The following is a 13,055-nucleotide window of genomic DNA, read 5'->3' as shown; positions in this document are numbered from 1 at the left end:
AGTGTCCTCTAGAAGAGAAAGTTCACACTTCTTACTTCAAGCGAAACAAAAACACATCAAAAATGACACAGTTCAAAAACTCAAAATTTTCCACGTGGTGACATCTTCTGAGAAGGTAAAGAATTAATAGCGTAGATAAAGTTCAGACTTCCTCCAGCAGAGGAGTTTCAACTGGCGCACATTTTAAATTAGCGGAGTGGAGGTGTACCTCCCGGTACAGACCTCCCCCCCCCCCCCCCCCAAAAGTTCCTCCCGGGGTGACACATGAAATTGTTTGAAAACAAGGTCCAAGTTTTGATGTGGATATGGAGATTAATTGCCAAAAAAAAAAATTTATAAGATTTTCTTAATTTGGTTTGATTTAGTTTCAAAATTTTGTTGTTGCAGATGAAGTAAAGTTTTTAAGTTTGTAGAAGTAGAATTCCGAAGATAGACTTTTAATACTTAAAAGTGATGAAAAATTTTGCAATGTCCACCAAATATTGCTGTTGAATTCCCGAGTGTAGTCATTGCTTATCGTAACTGTCCATGTAGTTGAGGTTGATGAAGTTGGATGGCCAGACCGGCCGTTGCAGCTTGCGTCCAAAGGAGGCCGCTCGGACCCCTCAAGTACCCTGAGATACCGCTCGCCCGCACTATGAGGGGAGCAGTGGTGTTGAAACACGCCGCGCCCGCGGTGAAGGAATACAGGCTGCGGGCAAGTAGCAGGACGTGCGCCGCACATCAGCCTAGGCCGGGAGGAGAGCTCCGGCTCGCCGTGCACATGTCGTCCTCGCTGGGGCCGAGGGGGCCCGTCCTCGAACCCAGCCGCGGCACAGCGCCGCGCGGCTGCGGGGGCACTGAAACATTTAAGCTAGGCGGCAGAATTGTGTTGGACCATCATGTTTCTTTTGAGGGCACAGGCATGTAGAGAGATTGAGGGGCCAGCGGCGTGCAGATATCCATGGCATTTCATCTAAGCCAGCCACTGTGTGTAGTGGAGCAGGAGACGGGAGCGTGGTAATGGCCGTGGCAAGGACAGGATGGCAGTTTAACAAATCGGGGGAGGTTTTACAGAAATGCTTACATATAAAATAAAATAGAAGGAGCAGAATGCCTTAAGAGTGGAACTCAAAAAAAATATAACCTTCATATTCCTATCAAATTATATGAAGCAAGTTGACACAAAATTTACACCGGTTTCACCTGGGACAGGTGAACCCTAAATATCCTCTCGGTGGCTGGATTGCTTACTAACAATGTAACCGGCGTAAGAAAATCGAGAATGATGCATGGCCCATGAAATCTGGGGGCAAGCTTGCCCGCGGGAACAAAATTCTTGACCATCACCTGGTCACCTACCTTCAAAGTGGTGGGTCTCCGTCCACGATCATACTTTTCTCTAACCTTTTAATGAGATACCTTAAGATTGGCTTTAGCCTTCTTCCAAAGATCTTTAATATTATCCGGATCTATTGTCTCGGGTAGAATGTCACTCAGAGACCAAAGGTTAGAGAGCGGCGTGTTGGGAACAAACTTGAACATCAAGGAAGCAGGAGTGAACTTATGAGATTCATGAACCGCCGAATTCAAAGCAAAAGCTAACCAATGCAGGGACGTGTCCCACCTGGAATGATCTTCATGATGATAGGCAATAAGTGCGGACCTGAGATTACGATTAACCCGTTCAGCCAGAGATGGTTGAGGGTAATAAGCAGAAGTAGTTACATGAGAGATGGATAAGTCAAAACAGAATTTACGAAATAAGTTAGATGTAAAAGCCTTCGCATTATCAGATACAATATATTGGCACGGACCAAAAGAAGCAAAAATAGAATTTAAGCAAGTAATGGTAGACTGAGCTGTAGCCAGCTTAGTCGAAAATAACCAAGAAAATCTGGTAAAACCATCTACACACACAAGGATGAACTTGTTGGCATTACCCTTTGACTGGGGGAATGGTCCTACATAATCAATATACAGGCGTTCCATGGGGCGCGACGCTTGCTGAGAAGACAAGAGGCCTACCTTGGTGGACATGGTCGGTTTACTAAGCAAACAGGATTTACAAGCCTTTACTAGTTCACGGATTTCACCGTCCATACCTTTCCAGATGAACATTTCACGAATCTTTTCACGAGTTTTAAAGATTCCAAGATGCCCTCCTAATGGGGTCTCATGATAATACTTGAAGATCATAGGTACAAGAACAGCTGGAACGACAACTTTCATCATCTTATCATGCCTCGAAGGGCAACATAGAACACCATTCCTCAGAACATAAGGGACAACATGTTCCCCAGAAGAAAGGGTTTCCATTATCGGAGCCAGCGTCAGATCTTCACGTTGGTATTTCTCGATATCCCTAAAGAGCATGGGAGCATCTGTTAGGATGGCATTAACCTCATATAGTATGGACTCGGAAGGTGATGAATTGTCGACCGGTTCGTGGGTCTCGACGTCGTTAGAAAACATACGGCTGAGTCCATCAGCAACAACATTTTCGGTACCTCTGATATGTCTAACATCAAACTGGAAGGCAGAAATACGGATGGCCCAGCGGGCTATACGACCAGTACGACGCGGCCTACCTAAGACCCAGCTTAAGGCTTGATTATCTGTCTCCAGGTCGAATTTGACATGTTCCAGATAGAGACGGAACTTCTCTAAGGCGAATAAGACTGCCAAACCTTCGAGCTCATAGATGGAATACTTGGCTTCTTGAGCCGACAATGTCCTAGACGCATAGGCGATGGGGCGCCTCCCTAGTTCAGTCTCTTGAAGAAGGACTGCAGCTACCGCTGACGACGATGCGTCGGTTTGGACAATGAATTTCTTCGAGAAATCAGGCATAGCAAGTACAGGGGCATTACAAAGAGCTAATTTAAGGTCTTCAAAAGCGGCTTGTTGAGAAGGTCCCCACTCGAATTTGATGCCTTTCCTACGAAGAAGGTTTAAGGGCGCCGCTCTATTAGCGAAGTTAGGAATAAACTTCCTGAAGAAATTCACCATACCAATGAACCTGGCGATACCTTTAATGTCTTTGGGAGGTTTAAAATCACGGATGGCCTGTGTTCTAGAATGATCGACTGCTACACCATCCGGTGACACAATATGCCCTAGGAAAGACATAGAGGGCTTAGCAAAGGCAACCTTGGACAACTTAACAGTTAACCCAGCCTTACGAAGGCGATCGAGAACTTCTCGCAGATGATCTAGATGTTCTTCAAAAGTCTCTGAAAATACGACGACATCGTCCAAGTAGTGATATAAGTACTCAAATTTGATGTCGGAGAAGACCCTATCTAGTAGCCTAGTGAGTACAGCTGCTCCCGTGGGGAGCCCGAAAGGCACGCGGTTGTATTCGTATAAATTCCAGTCCGTGGCAAACGCTGTAAGATGTTTAGACTCTTCGGCAAGGGGAATTTGATTATAGGCCTGATTCAAGTCCAAGATAGTAAAGAACTTGGCCTTACGAAACCATGAAAAACAAGAATGAAGGTCGGGAAGGGGCACAGATTGTAACACCACCTTCCGATTGAGAGCCCTGTAATCAATGACAGGCCTGAAGCCCCCTTGGGGTTTCGGGACTAAAAAAATAGGCGAAGAATACGCTGACTTAGAGGGCCTAATAATACCGTCCTTCAACATCTGATCGATGATTTCTTTTAGAGCCTTCATTTTAGGTGGAGATAGCCTATAAGGTGGAAAACGGACAGGAATCGAATCCGTGACCTCAATTTTGTATTCAATAAGGTCAGTAACACCAAGAGTATCAGAGAACACCTCGGGAAACGACTGACACAATTTGCGAATACTATCAGCCTGCTCCTCAGGTAGATGCCTAAGGTCTAACAACATCTCATCCTGGGTAGGCGAAATAGAAGAACATGATGCAGAATTACACTTTAATAGAGGGATATTACAATTAGAGACAAATTTGAAAGTGCAAGACCTACTCTGAAGATCGAGCACAAGACCAGTGTGAGAAATAAAGTCCGCTCCCAATATAATGGGGCAAGACAAGTGCTTGGCCACAAACAATTTAACTTTCCATGTGAATTTAAAAATACGAATTTTGACATATAAGGAACCGAGAATTTCTAATGGAGAGGAATTAGCCGAAACGTATTGGATCACCGACAAACAATAGTTAGGAAGTTTACAAACAGATTTCAATTTTGAATACCAATCAGCCGAAATAATAGAACAAATACTACCTGAATCTAAGAGAGCTGTTATAGGCTCGTTATTTAACTCAATTTTGAGAAAGGGGACCGGTGCGGGGGTATCTGCCGCAATCCTAAGACACTCTTTGGGACCTTCAAAAGATGAATTTGAAAATTGCTCGTTCCCTGAATTTACAACCTGTTTACCAGGGGCTGAGTCTCGGGAAGATGGATTAGTCGACTCAGCCGAAGCCACTAGTCACTTTTTATTATTGGCATAGGTGGAATTTGCACCAGAAGTTGAGCAGGAGGGGGTGCTATTCGAATTGGGACAATTCTTGGCGATATGTGAGAAAGCCCCACATTTAAAACAGCCTTGTGATGACCCGGCTCCATTCCTTGTCCCACTTGACTTGATCAGTGGACACTTGTTGCGCAGATGGTTAGGCGACCCGCAAGCATAACATTTACGGGGATTGACTGGTCGGCGAGGTGGAGGCCGAGTATTACTAAAGGAAGGCGGGGGTTCTTTCGCGACACGCAAAGAATCGGCGTATCTAACTCCTTCCGCTGAGACGGCCAATGCTTCAAGTTCAGAGAAAGTTTGCGGGCACGCCGCGAAACACAAATATGACCTGTAGGGTGGTGAAATCCCTTCCACAATAGCTTGTACAATCTGATCCTCAGGGAAATGAAGAGCAAACACCCTAGTATAAAACTTAATGTCCTGTATGAAATCAGCCAAGTTTTCATCCAAGCGTTGTACACGGTAATAGTACTTCTGAATAAGGGAGGACCTGGCCCTAGCCGGGATGAAGTTAGCTAGCAAATGGGCATGGAAATCCTCAATAGATGATTGCTCGGCAATGGCTCTTACGATTTTATCTGAGAGAATACCAATAGCATACGGATAGATAATTTGCAAAATTTGACATGGAGAAAGAGAAAACACAAGGGCATGATCCTGAAATTCAACTAGAAATCTTAAAAATGAAATTACATCACTGGTGGTATTAACGGAAAACCTAGAGATGCCTCTGAGCAACATTGCCAATGGATGAGGCAAGCTGCTAAACCCGGGTGACATAGTAGGTAAAGGTTTCAATGGCAAGGAAGTTAATTCAGAACGGATGTTACTCAATGATGCACGACGTTCAGATTCGTTGTCCAATGGGGCAGGGATAGTTTGAGCAGCAACGGTTATCCCATTAACTTCTCCCTTGGGAGGCGCTTCCTCACTACCTGCATTCACTGTGGTGGGTAGATCGCTTTTGGGAGGAACCTCCCCTGTTAACAATTGAGTGACCTTGCTAGATAATTCAGACATATTTTCAAGCAGCGTGCTAGCTTCCTTCTTCTGAACGTCATTCAACTTTAGAGACAACAGATCGTTAACCCTATTCGAAAAATGATATAGCCTAGCTTGCACACGCTTAATTTGATTAGGAGAAGGATCATTTTCATCAAAAAAACTAACTACAGAAGCTAGCCCAGTAATATTCTCCGTGATCGTGGAAAGAGAGTCGTCAATTTCTTTCTCTCCCAAATTGGGGATGGAAATGGGCAAATCTAGGGACTCTCTAAGCTTGTTTGTGTCTACTGCAACCGTGCCTCCAGATTGTACATTTCTAATAGTCAATTCATAGATCAACTCCTCCTTGCGCAAATAGTTAAGATGGAGAACATCGCGAGGGCCGGGCATGGTGACAGAACAATTTTGAAAAACTCAAAAAATTCCAGCAACTGGGAAAATAGTTAGAGTTCGGAACAAACAATGTTTAGCCGTCAAAAGGGGCTAAATTGAGACCCATTCAACCACGCTCTGCTACCACTTGTTACGGAGTTTTTCCGTGGTAGGTAGAGGTGAAAGAAGGTGCGGGTGTGAATAGGTCTCCAGCTACGAAAGCAAAATTAATTTAAAATTTAACAAGGTTATATTTTCTTTTCAAAAACAAGAAATAACAAGCATGGCAGGTACAAAGTAGCAAGTCAAAAAGGGTAGTTACAATATTTACAGGAATTGGGCTTCGGGCCCTGATTTTACACAGCTTGGGCAATCAGCTCAGTTTTACCCCAAACACGAGTTTTAACAGAGGGGCAGAAAACCCCATTCATACCTAGGAGCCCTTGCTCCAAATTACACAGAAAAGCCTCCACGAGGCATACAACACTTAATTTTCAAAAGAGCCACTCGCTCTCAAAATTTAAGCCTCTCCCAGGCCACACCAAACTCCACCTTCAAGTTGTCCTCACTGGACATAGACACAGGGGTACAATACCCAACCTACTGAGGTCTATTAAATGAAAAGGGGCAATTACATGACCTCTAAAATAACAATTTGAGAGGAGGCAATCTGCACTCCTAATACACTTGTTTTTAAAAAAAACCTAATCTGGCTCTAGGCCACTAATGCAAGGGCTAATCCCATACTACCGAGGTGACTTTAGAAAAGAGCAATTTGTTTTACATTAACGAAGAATAGGTTGAGAAAATAAGTTCACCTCAAAACAATAAGAGTGGGAGCTCGAGAGGGTTAGCACTCTCTATCCCAGAAGGTAGCTTAAAAGAGAATAGAAGAAAGATCGTTACATTTTAGGAAAAGGTTACATGGAGGAACGCTTCGCACCCGCCCCGAGAGTTAAACTGCTGGGCTAGCAAAGAAAGAATTTATTAATCGGCCATTACCTTATTGATGACCGCTGCCGAGGAAAGAGGCGCTTCCCGCCTCCTGCTATGTACTTTATACACTGAAAGATGGAACAGAAGTGGCCCGGAGACCCTAAAATCAGCAGTTTAAATCCTCTCGCGGAAGTTTCTAGGCGTTAGGGGAATGAAAACACCCGCCCACAATTACTTTATTGGCTAGGGTACAGAAACATATCCAAGATGGGGGAAGATACATCGGATTGGTCGGAAATTACTAAAAGAAATTCGGGATTGGATAAATCTAAAACAAGGGGGAAAAGAGGGGTATACAGCCAACTTAAACAATAACAGAAAGAAATTTAGCAAGAAACAAACATTTGAAAAAAAATTTCTCCAACAAAATAGTTCTTTGACTCCGCACTAGGGTGCACTATTGTTGATCTTCAGTAGTGTCCTCTAGAAGAGAAAGTTCACACTTCTTACTTCAAGCGAAACAAAAACACATCAAAAATGACACAGTTCAAAAACTCAAAATTTTCCACGTGGTGACATCTTCTGAGAAGGTAAAGAATTAATAGCGTAGATAAAGTTCAGACTTCCTCCAGCAGAGGAGTTTCAACTGGCGCACATTTTAAATTAGCGGAGTTGAGGTGTACCTCCCGGTACAATTATTATTATTATTATTATTATTATTATTATTATTATTATTATTATTATTATTATTATTATTATTATTATTATTAACCCGATTCATTAGATTTTATATATATTCTGTTTCTCATCATTTAGACTGTAATAATTAGGTATCACGTATATTATTGTATTTAATCATAGGTTAAGTGAAATTTGTTTGTAATTATTCTGTATTGTAGAAAGTGAGATTTGTTGGTTTCATATTGTCATGCTGTGGCTTGTAACTCTGGCTAGATGAGCTGGCATAGTATTTTGCAATCGAGGCTATGTTTAACTGTGCAAGTAGATTTCCCGGTGACGCATTCAGCATAGTCATTCTCAATCCGCTTGGGTACGCTAAGACAACACTTGACTGATGACATCAGTGCGTGGGCACGTGATTGCGACCAAGTGTCAGTATTCGCCAGCTACTGTATGTTGAAGTGGAAGGGGTGAACAGTGAGTAGGGAGATGAGTCGACACCGCGAGGTTATATAAGTCGATGCAACGGTCGGGAGAGGTATTCTGTTCATATTTTTCAGATCATATCGTTCAGTTCATATCGTTCAGATCATATGTAACAGTCAGATGTATCAAATGGAAGAAGTGGTCTTAGTGTGATGGTCAGAGCTAAGAGTTGTGTTTGAAGAAGTAATAATCGAGGAGGTCTACAAGTGGTGGTTGTATCCGAGCAGAGACGGGTACTATGCAGATAAAGAAACATCATCTTCTTGTGAGGATGGACTTCACAAGATGTTTCAATAATATTTTCAAATTTCTTATTATATATTGAGTGGACGTAATTACATTGGAGCTCCCTACACGCGTACATGGTATGTAGGCCAACTCCTTGTTATATAAGAAGATAACAGCAGACGGCTCACGACTTCAGCTCAGAGGTTTTCCCAAGAATTTCAAGTTCAACAGCGGTGTATGCCGACATCAGGTAATTAAAGCATCAGACATGTTATGCATTCATAACATGAAGAAGAATGTAATCAGCGGCGATATCACATCTCACTTCAAGTTCATGCCAATAGTTTTTTTTGTTTAGATTAAATTTTCCTTTTATTAGTACCGCAAATCTCACGATATATTTCTTTTGTTAAATTAAAAGACGTCAATGATTGTTCATTGTGACGTAAATTATAGTCATAAACTCAGTTTTATTTTAATTATAATAAGTGATTCCAGTTCCATGTACAATCCTCAATTGTGGAAATGCAACAGTAATTTAATATTTTCCTGATCCATATCCCTGTATATTGCCAAATATGTGAGTTTATCACCTCACGCCTTGAGATAATTGATATAAGAGGTATGCTCTACCGAATTTTGTTGTTTTTCTTAAAAAAGCAACTGGCGCTCAAACAAATGTCATTTATATTGTGTGGAAGATATGAAGGTATAAGAATAGTGGTTGGAGTAGCCACAGAGTATCCCTGCTGAAAAGATTTTATACATTTCTTCAATATACTAGAAACACAGCTAAGGTTCTTTTTGTACTGTACAGCTTACAGTCGGACCAAAGGCGGACAATGAGCGTGGGAAGAGCCGAAAACAGCTGACTTCTGATAGTTTTTGCTATAAAGACTAGATGTCGACATGCGGAGTCAAGACGCAAGCAAAGCCACAGGAATGTAACTGACTGAGTATATTATGTTTACGCAATACAATTGTACAGTCCGTTTGTCGTTCATTGTTTATCCTGTATTCCTAAACAAGCTTTTATATTGGCCTATAGTACTTTTATGAGTCAAAGCAGTATTTAGTTACCATACGTCAATGTAATTCATTTTCTTCCTACGCACAACCTAATGGAATTAATATAATTAAACGTATTTACTTAGCACAAGTCGTTTGTGTACAAAATAACTTATTTTGTTTCCTGACTATAATCGAACGCACTGAATAGAACGTTTGTCTTCTAGTGTCACTCCATCATTATTTGTTTGGATTCTCATTGATATCTTTCTCCAGGGAGAGGCTGCGAACTTCACGCCTAACCCCCCAATCTGGAGGACCAGGGACTCTTATATATTTACCGTTAATTAGCCGGGATAGCCCAGTTTAAGGCGCCGGGCACTCGCTCTTACCCATTCCCATAATGGGTATGATCAGCTAGGTGTTCTAGTAGATGGTCCACCAGCTAAAATATTACTTGGGTTTTAGTGGCTCTATCTATACGGTTTTCAGCGCATCCCCAAAAATGATATACCCAGCCATTTATCTGGACTTGGGACTGGCACTAAAATGCACCGAGGTACCTCCAGGAGGCGGAGTTTCCATTCGTGTCCATGCACGTGTATTATGATGGTCCCTGCCACCATAGTCCTCCTCGTATCCTTACACCTTTTTGGTGGTACCTACCACCATTGGTCCTCCTCCTATCTATACACCTTTATGGTGGTACCTATCACAAATGGTCTACCTCGTATTTATTCACATGTAATATAATTACACCTGCCATCCTAGAGTTTCCACTGTTTATGTTTATCTAATGTGTTTTAGGGAGCCCATACGAACGAGAGATGACATAGGAATCAGCGGGGAATGCCTCATTAAATGTGCCCAACTACGTCAGAGATGTTTGGCAGTATCTGTAGAGAATGTCCGTGGAGGACGACAACGTTGTTATGCCTTGGATAGATCGGCAGACGCTGAAAATTCTCCACTTCAGTCAGCTCCAGATCTTGCATACTTTCAAAAGATTTGCCTTAGAGGTAAGGTATTGGTTTCAAGTTCTTTGTATCAATTCATACTTTAAGAAGCTAATGCTTAAACAACAAGCACTATATAAAAATAATTCAAGAAATTAAAGTATTTCACATGTATTTCAAATTAGTTTAGAACAATATACATAGATTAGATTTAAGTATATTTAGTAGATAGATAGATAGATAGTTGTCTGTACTGTTCGGGTTGCATAGCTGTGAGCTTGCAATTTGGAGGTGGTGGGTTCAAATCCCACTGCCGGCAGGTTTGAATATTATTTTTTTAGTTTCCCATTTTCACACTAGGCAAAATGCTGGGACACCTTACTTAAGGCCCCTTCCTATCCCATCGTCGCCATAACACCTATCTGTGTCGGTGAAATGTACACAAATTGTGTAAAACATACATTTAAAAACTGGTAAATGAATACAAAAATCATCTGAAGTGAAGACATACTTTTTCAAAAATAGTTTCCCAGTTTAGTATCAGTCGACTTATCTCTCACATACAAATAATAGTGTTACGCGCCAGCCCCGTGGTAGCTCCTTTCGGTACTTCCAAGAAGGGGCTGGTGATTCAGACGACCTGGAATCTCCCAGCCGGCCTGTGGGGTGGGGCCGGCCTTCCCGTGTATTGTTCTCGGCGGCCGGCTTACCTGTAAGTTCCTTGGAGATTCAAAGGGAATGTTCTGCCTCTAGTGACATCGCGAAACTTCTGGGCCAAATAAAGCGAGCTATAAAATGTGAGGCTAGCCGCGGACAGTCAGTGAGTGTTGAACTCGAAGTGAGTGTTGGACTCGGACTCAGTGTTGGACTCGAAGTGAGTGTTGGACACGAAGTGAGTGTTGGACTCGGAGTGAGTGTTGGACTCGGACTCAGTGTTGGACTCGAAGTGACAGCTGGGCTCCGCGGTGAAGTCAGTGTGACACTCAGTGAGTTGGGGTTCGGTGGCTCGGCTGGGGGCGACAGAGGTGTTGGCTGTCGCTAGTGACCCACCGAGGTCTGAACCAGTTGTGGTGTCGGAGAGATCAGTAAGTGCATGAACTGGAGGCGACAGAACGGTAGTCTGTACTGCGTGGTCGTGTAATTCTGTGGACTGAGGATCGCCGTGAGCCAGCAAGGAAACGCGTTATCGTGAGTCCGAGCATAAATGGACCTGTGTTAATGTTCGCCGTTGTGGGTATCGTCCTGCTGTTGAATTCTCTTGAGCTTTTTAGTTGTTCACTGCATGGGACTGTGTGAAGTACTCGACTATATGTGGAGTCGAACCAACGAACAGTCATCGTGTTTTGTATAGCCAGGGGCACTGTGTTCAAATCCAGCTCTCTACGCACAGCGGCTGTAGGACGTGACTGGACTTGGGGGAAGTGAAAGTAAGGATTATAGCCGATCCCAGGTAACAACCGGCCGGCACTCCCAGGTGTGTGTACAGAAGAGATATTTGTAAATTGAATGGCAATTAGTGTGGTCATTCATAACTGGTTAGAATTGTTTGTGTTGAAATATGTGTGTGTGCATTTATTAGGCCATCCTGAAACAAATTAGAGTAATTAAACAGGTGGAGTTTTATTCGTAACAATAAAAACCAAACCAAAACCAAACCCCATGGCACTACAGCCCTTGAAGGGCCTTGGCCTACCTAGCGACCGCTGCTCAGCCCGAAGGCCTGCAGATTACGAGGTGTCGTGTGGTCAGCACGACGAATCCTCTCGGTCGTTATTCTTGGCTTTCTAGACCGGGGCCGCTATTTCACCGTCAGACAGCTCCTCAATTCTAATCACGTAGGCTGAGTGGACCTCGAACCAGCCCTCAGGTCCAGGTAAAAATCCCTGACCTGGCCGGGAATCGAACCCGGGGCCTCCGGGTAAGAAGCAGGCACGCTACCCCTACACCACGGGGCCGGCATTCGTAACAATAGGTTATCAAAATCTGAATTATATAAGGTACGCACGAATAGTAAATCAATGAATCTGTAGATTGCCTATCCGAATACAAAATGGCCGAACTACAAACCAGAAATTATTCTATGATATAATAATATAATAGGCCCAGCAATAATAAAAAGTATGTCATATGTAAGAATTCTTAGATTTTAAGGGGTTAAAAATAATTTCCTTCAAATATTCTTTTCATGTGTTTCAGAAACACCGTGCTCGAAAGCGTGGGCCTTCACAAGAGTTCCCAGTTACGAACTCGTCTCTCCAAATGCTGTGGAAGTCCGGAACGTGTTCAACCGCCGACAGTGTCAGGATGAGTGTCTCAGAGAGACACGTCTAGTGTGTAGGTGTGTGTCTCAAGAAACAAAGAGTGACTGTACAGATATATCCATTAACTTAACACGTATACATACATATATACAGTACATACATACATACATACATACATACATACATACATACATAGTAAAGTCATTAAATTCGTGGACTGGCCGTGGCTGTGGTGCACTACAGCGGAAATGAAATGAAATAGCGTATGGCTTTTAATGTCGGGAGTGTCCGAGGACATGTTCGATTCGCCACGTACAGGTCTTTTGATTTGACGCCGTAGGCGACATGGGCGTCGTGATGAGGATGAAATGATGATGAAGACGACACATATACCCAGCACCGTGGCAGTTCTTTACTAGTCCCACCAAGAGACAGTTGCATGCATGCTGTATAAGTAGAACTATGGAGTATGTTGTGCCTGTTGCCTACGCTGTAAGCGCCAGTCCAAGAAGTTATTGACAATAGTCCATGAGTGTATTACGTGTTGCCTAAATAGTAGGCGCCGGTCCACGAACTTACTGGCTGTAGTAGTACATGCATGCATACATACAACTTCATTATAGACTCCTATGTCGTTCAGCATTCAGTCTGCAAGCTTTTGTGAATT

At 42.9% G+C, this 13,055-nt stretch overlaps 1 protein-coding gene across 1 annotated transcript in view; it reads left to right on the top strand.

The window, feature by feature from the left end:
• LOC136863472 (uncharacterized) overlaps window positions 1-13,055 on the top strand; it is a 208,900-nt gene that overhangs the window by 82,111 nt on the left and 113,734 nt on the right. The window contains exons 17-18 of the mRNA XM_068225952.1: window positions 9,979-10,190; window positions 12,324-12,465. Of these exons, the coding sequence (XP_068082053.1) occupies window positions 9,979-10,190; window positions 12,324-12,465 (354 nt within the window). The remainder of the gene's footprint in view (window positions 1-9,978; window positions 10,191-12,323; window positions 12,466-13,055) is intronic.

This window comes from Anabrus simplex, chromosome 2 (assembly GCF_040414725.1).
Source record: "Anabrus simplex isolate iqAnaSimp1 chromosome 2, ASM4041472v1, whole genome shotgun sequence".
Classification (NCBI taxonomy): Eukaryota; Metazoa; Arthropoda; class Insecta; order Orthoptera; family Tettigoniidae; genus Anabrus; species Anabrus simplex.
The sequence above is the reverse complement of the archived record's forward strand: the minus strand, read 5'-3'. Positions and strand labels throughout refer to the sequence as shown.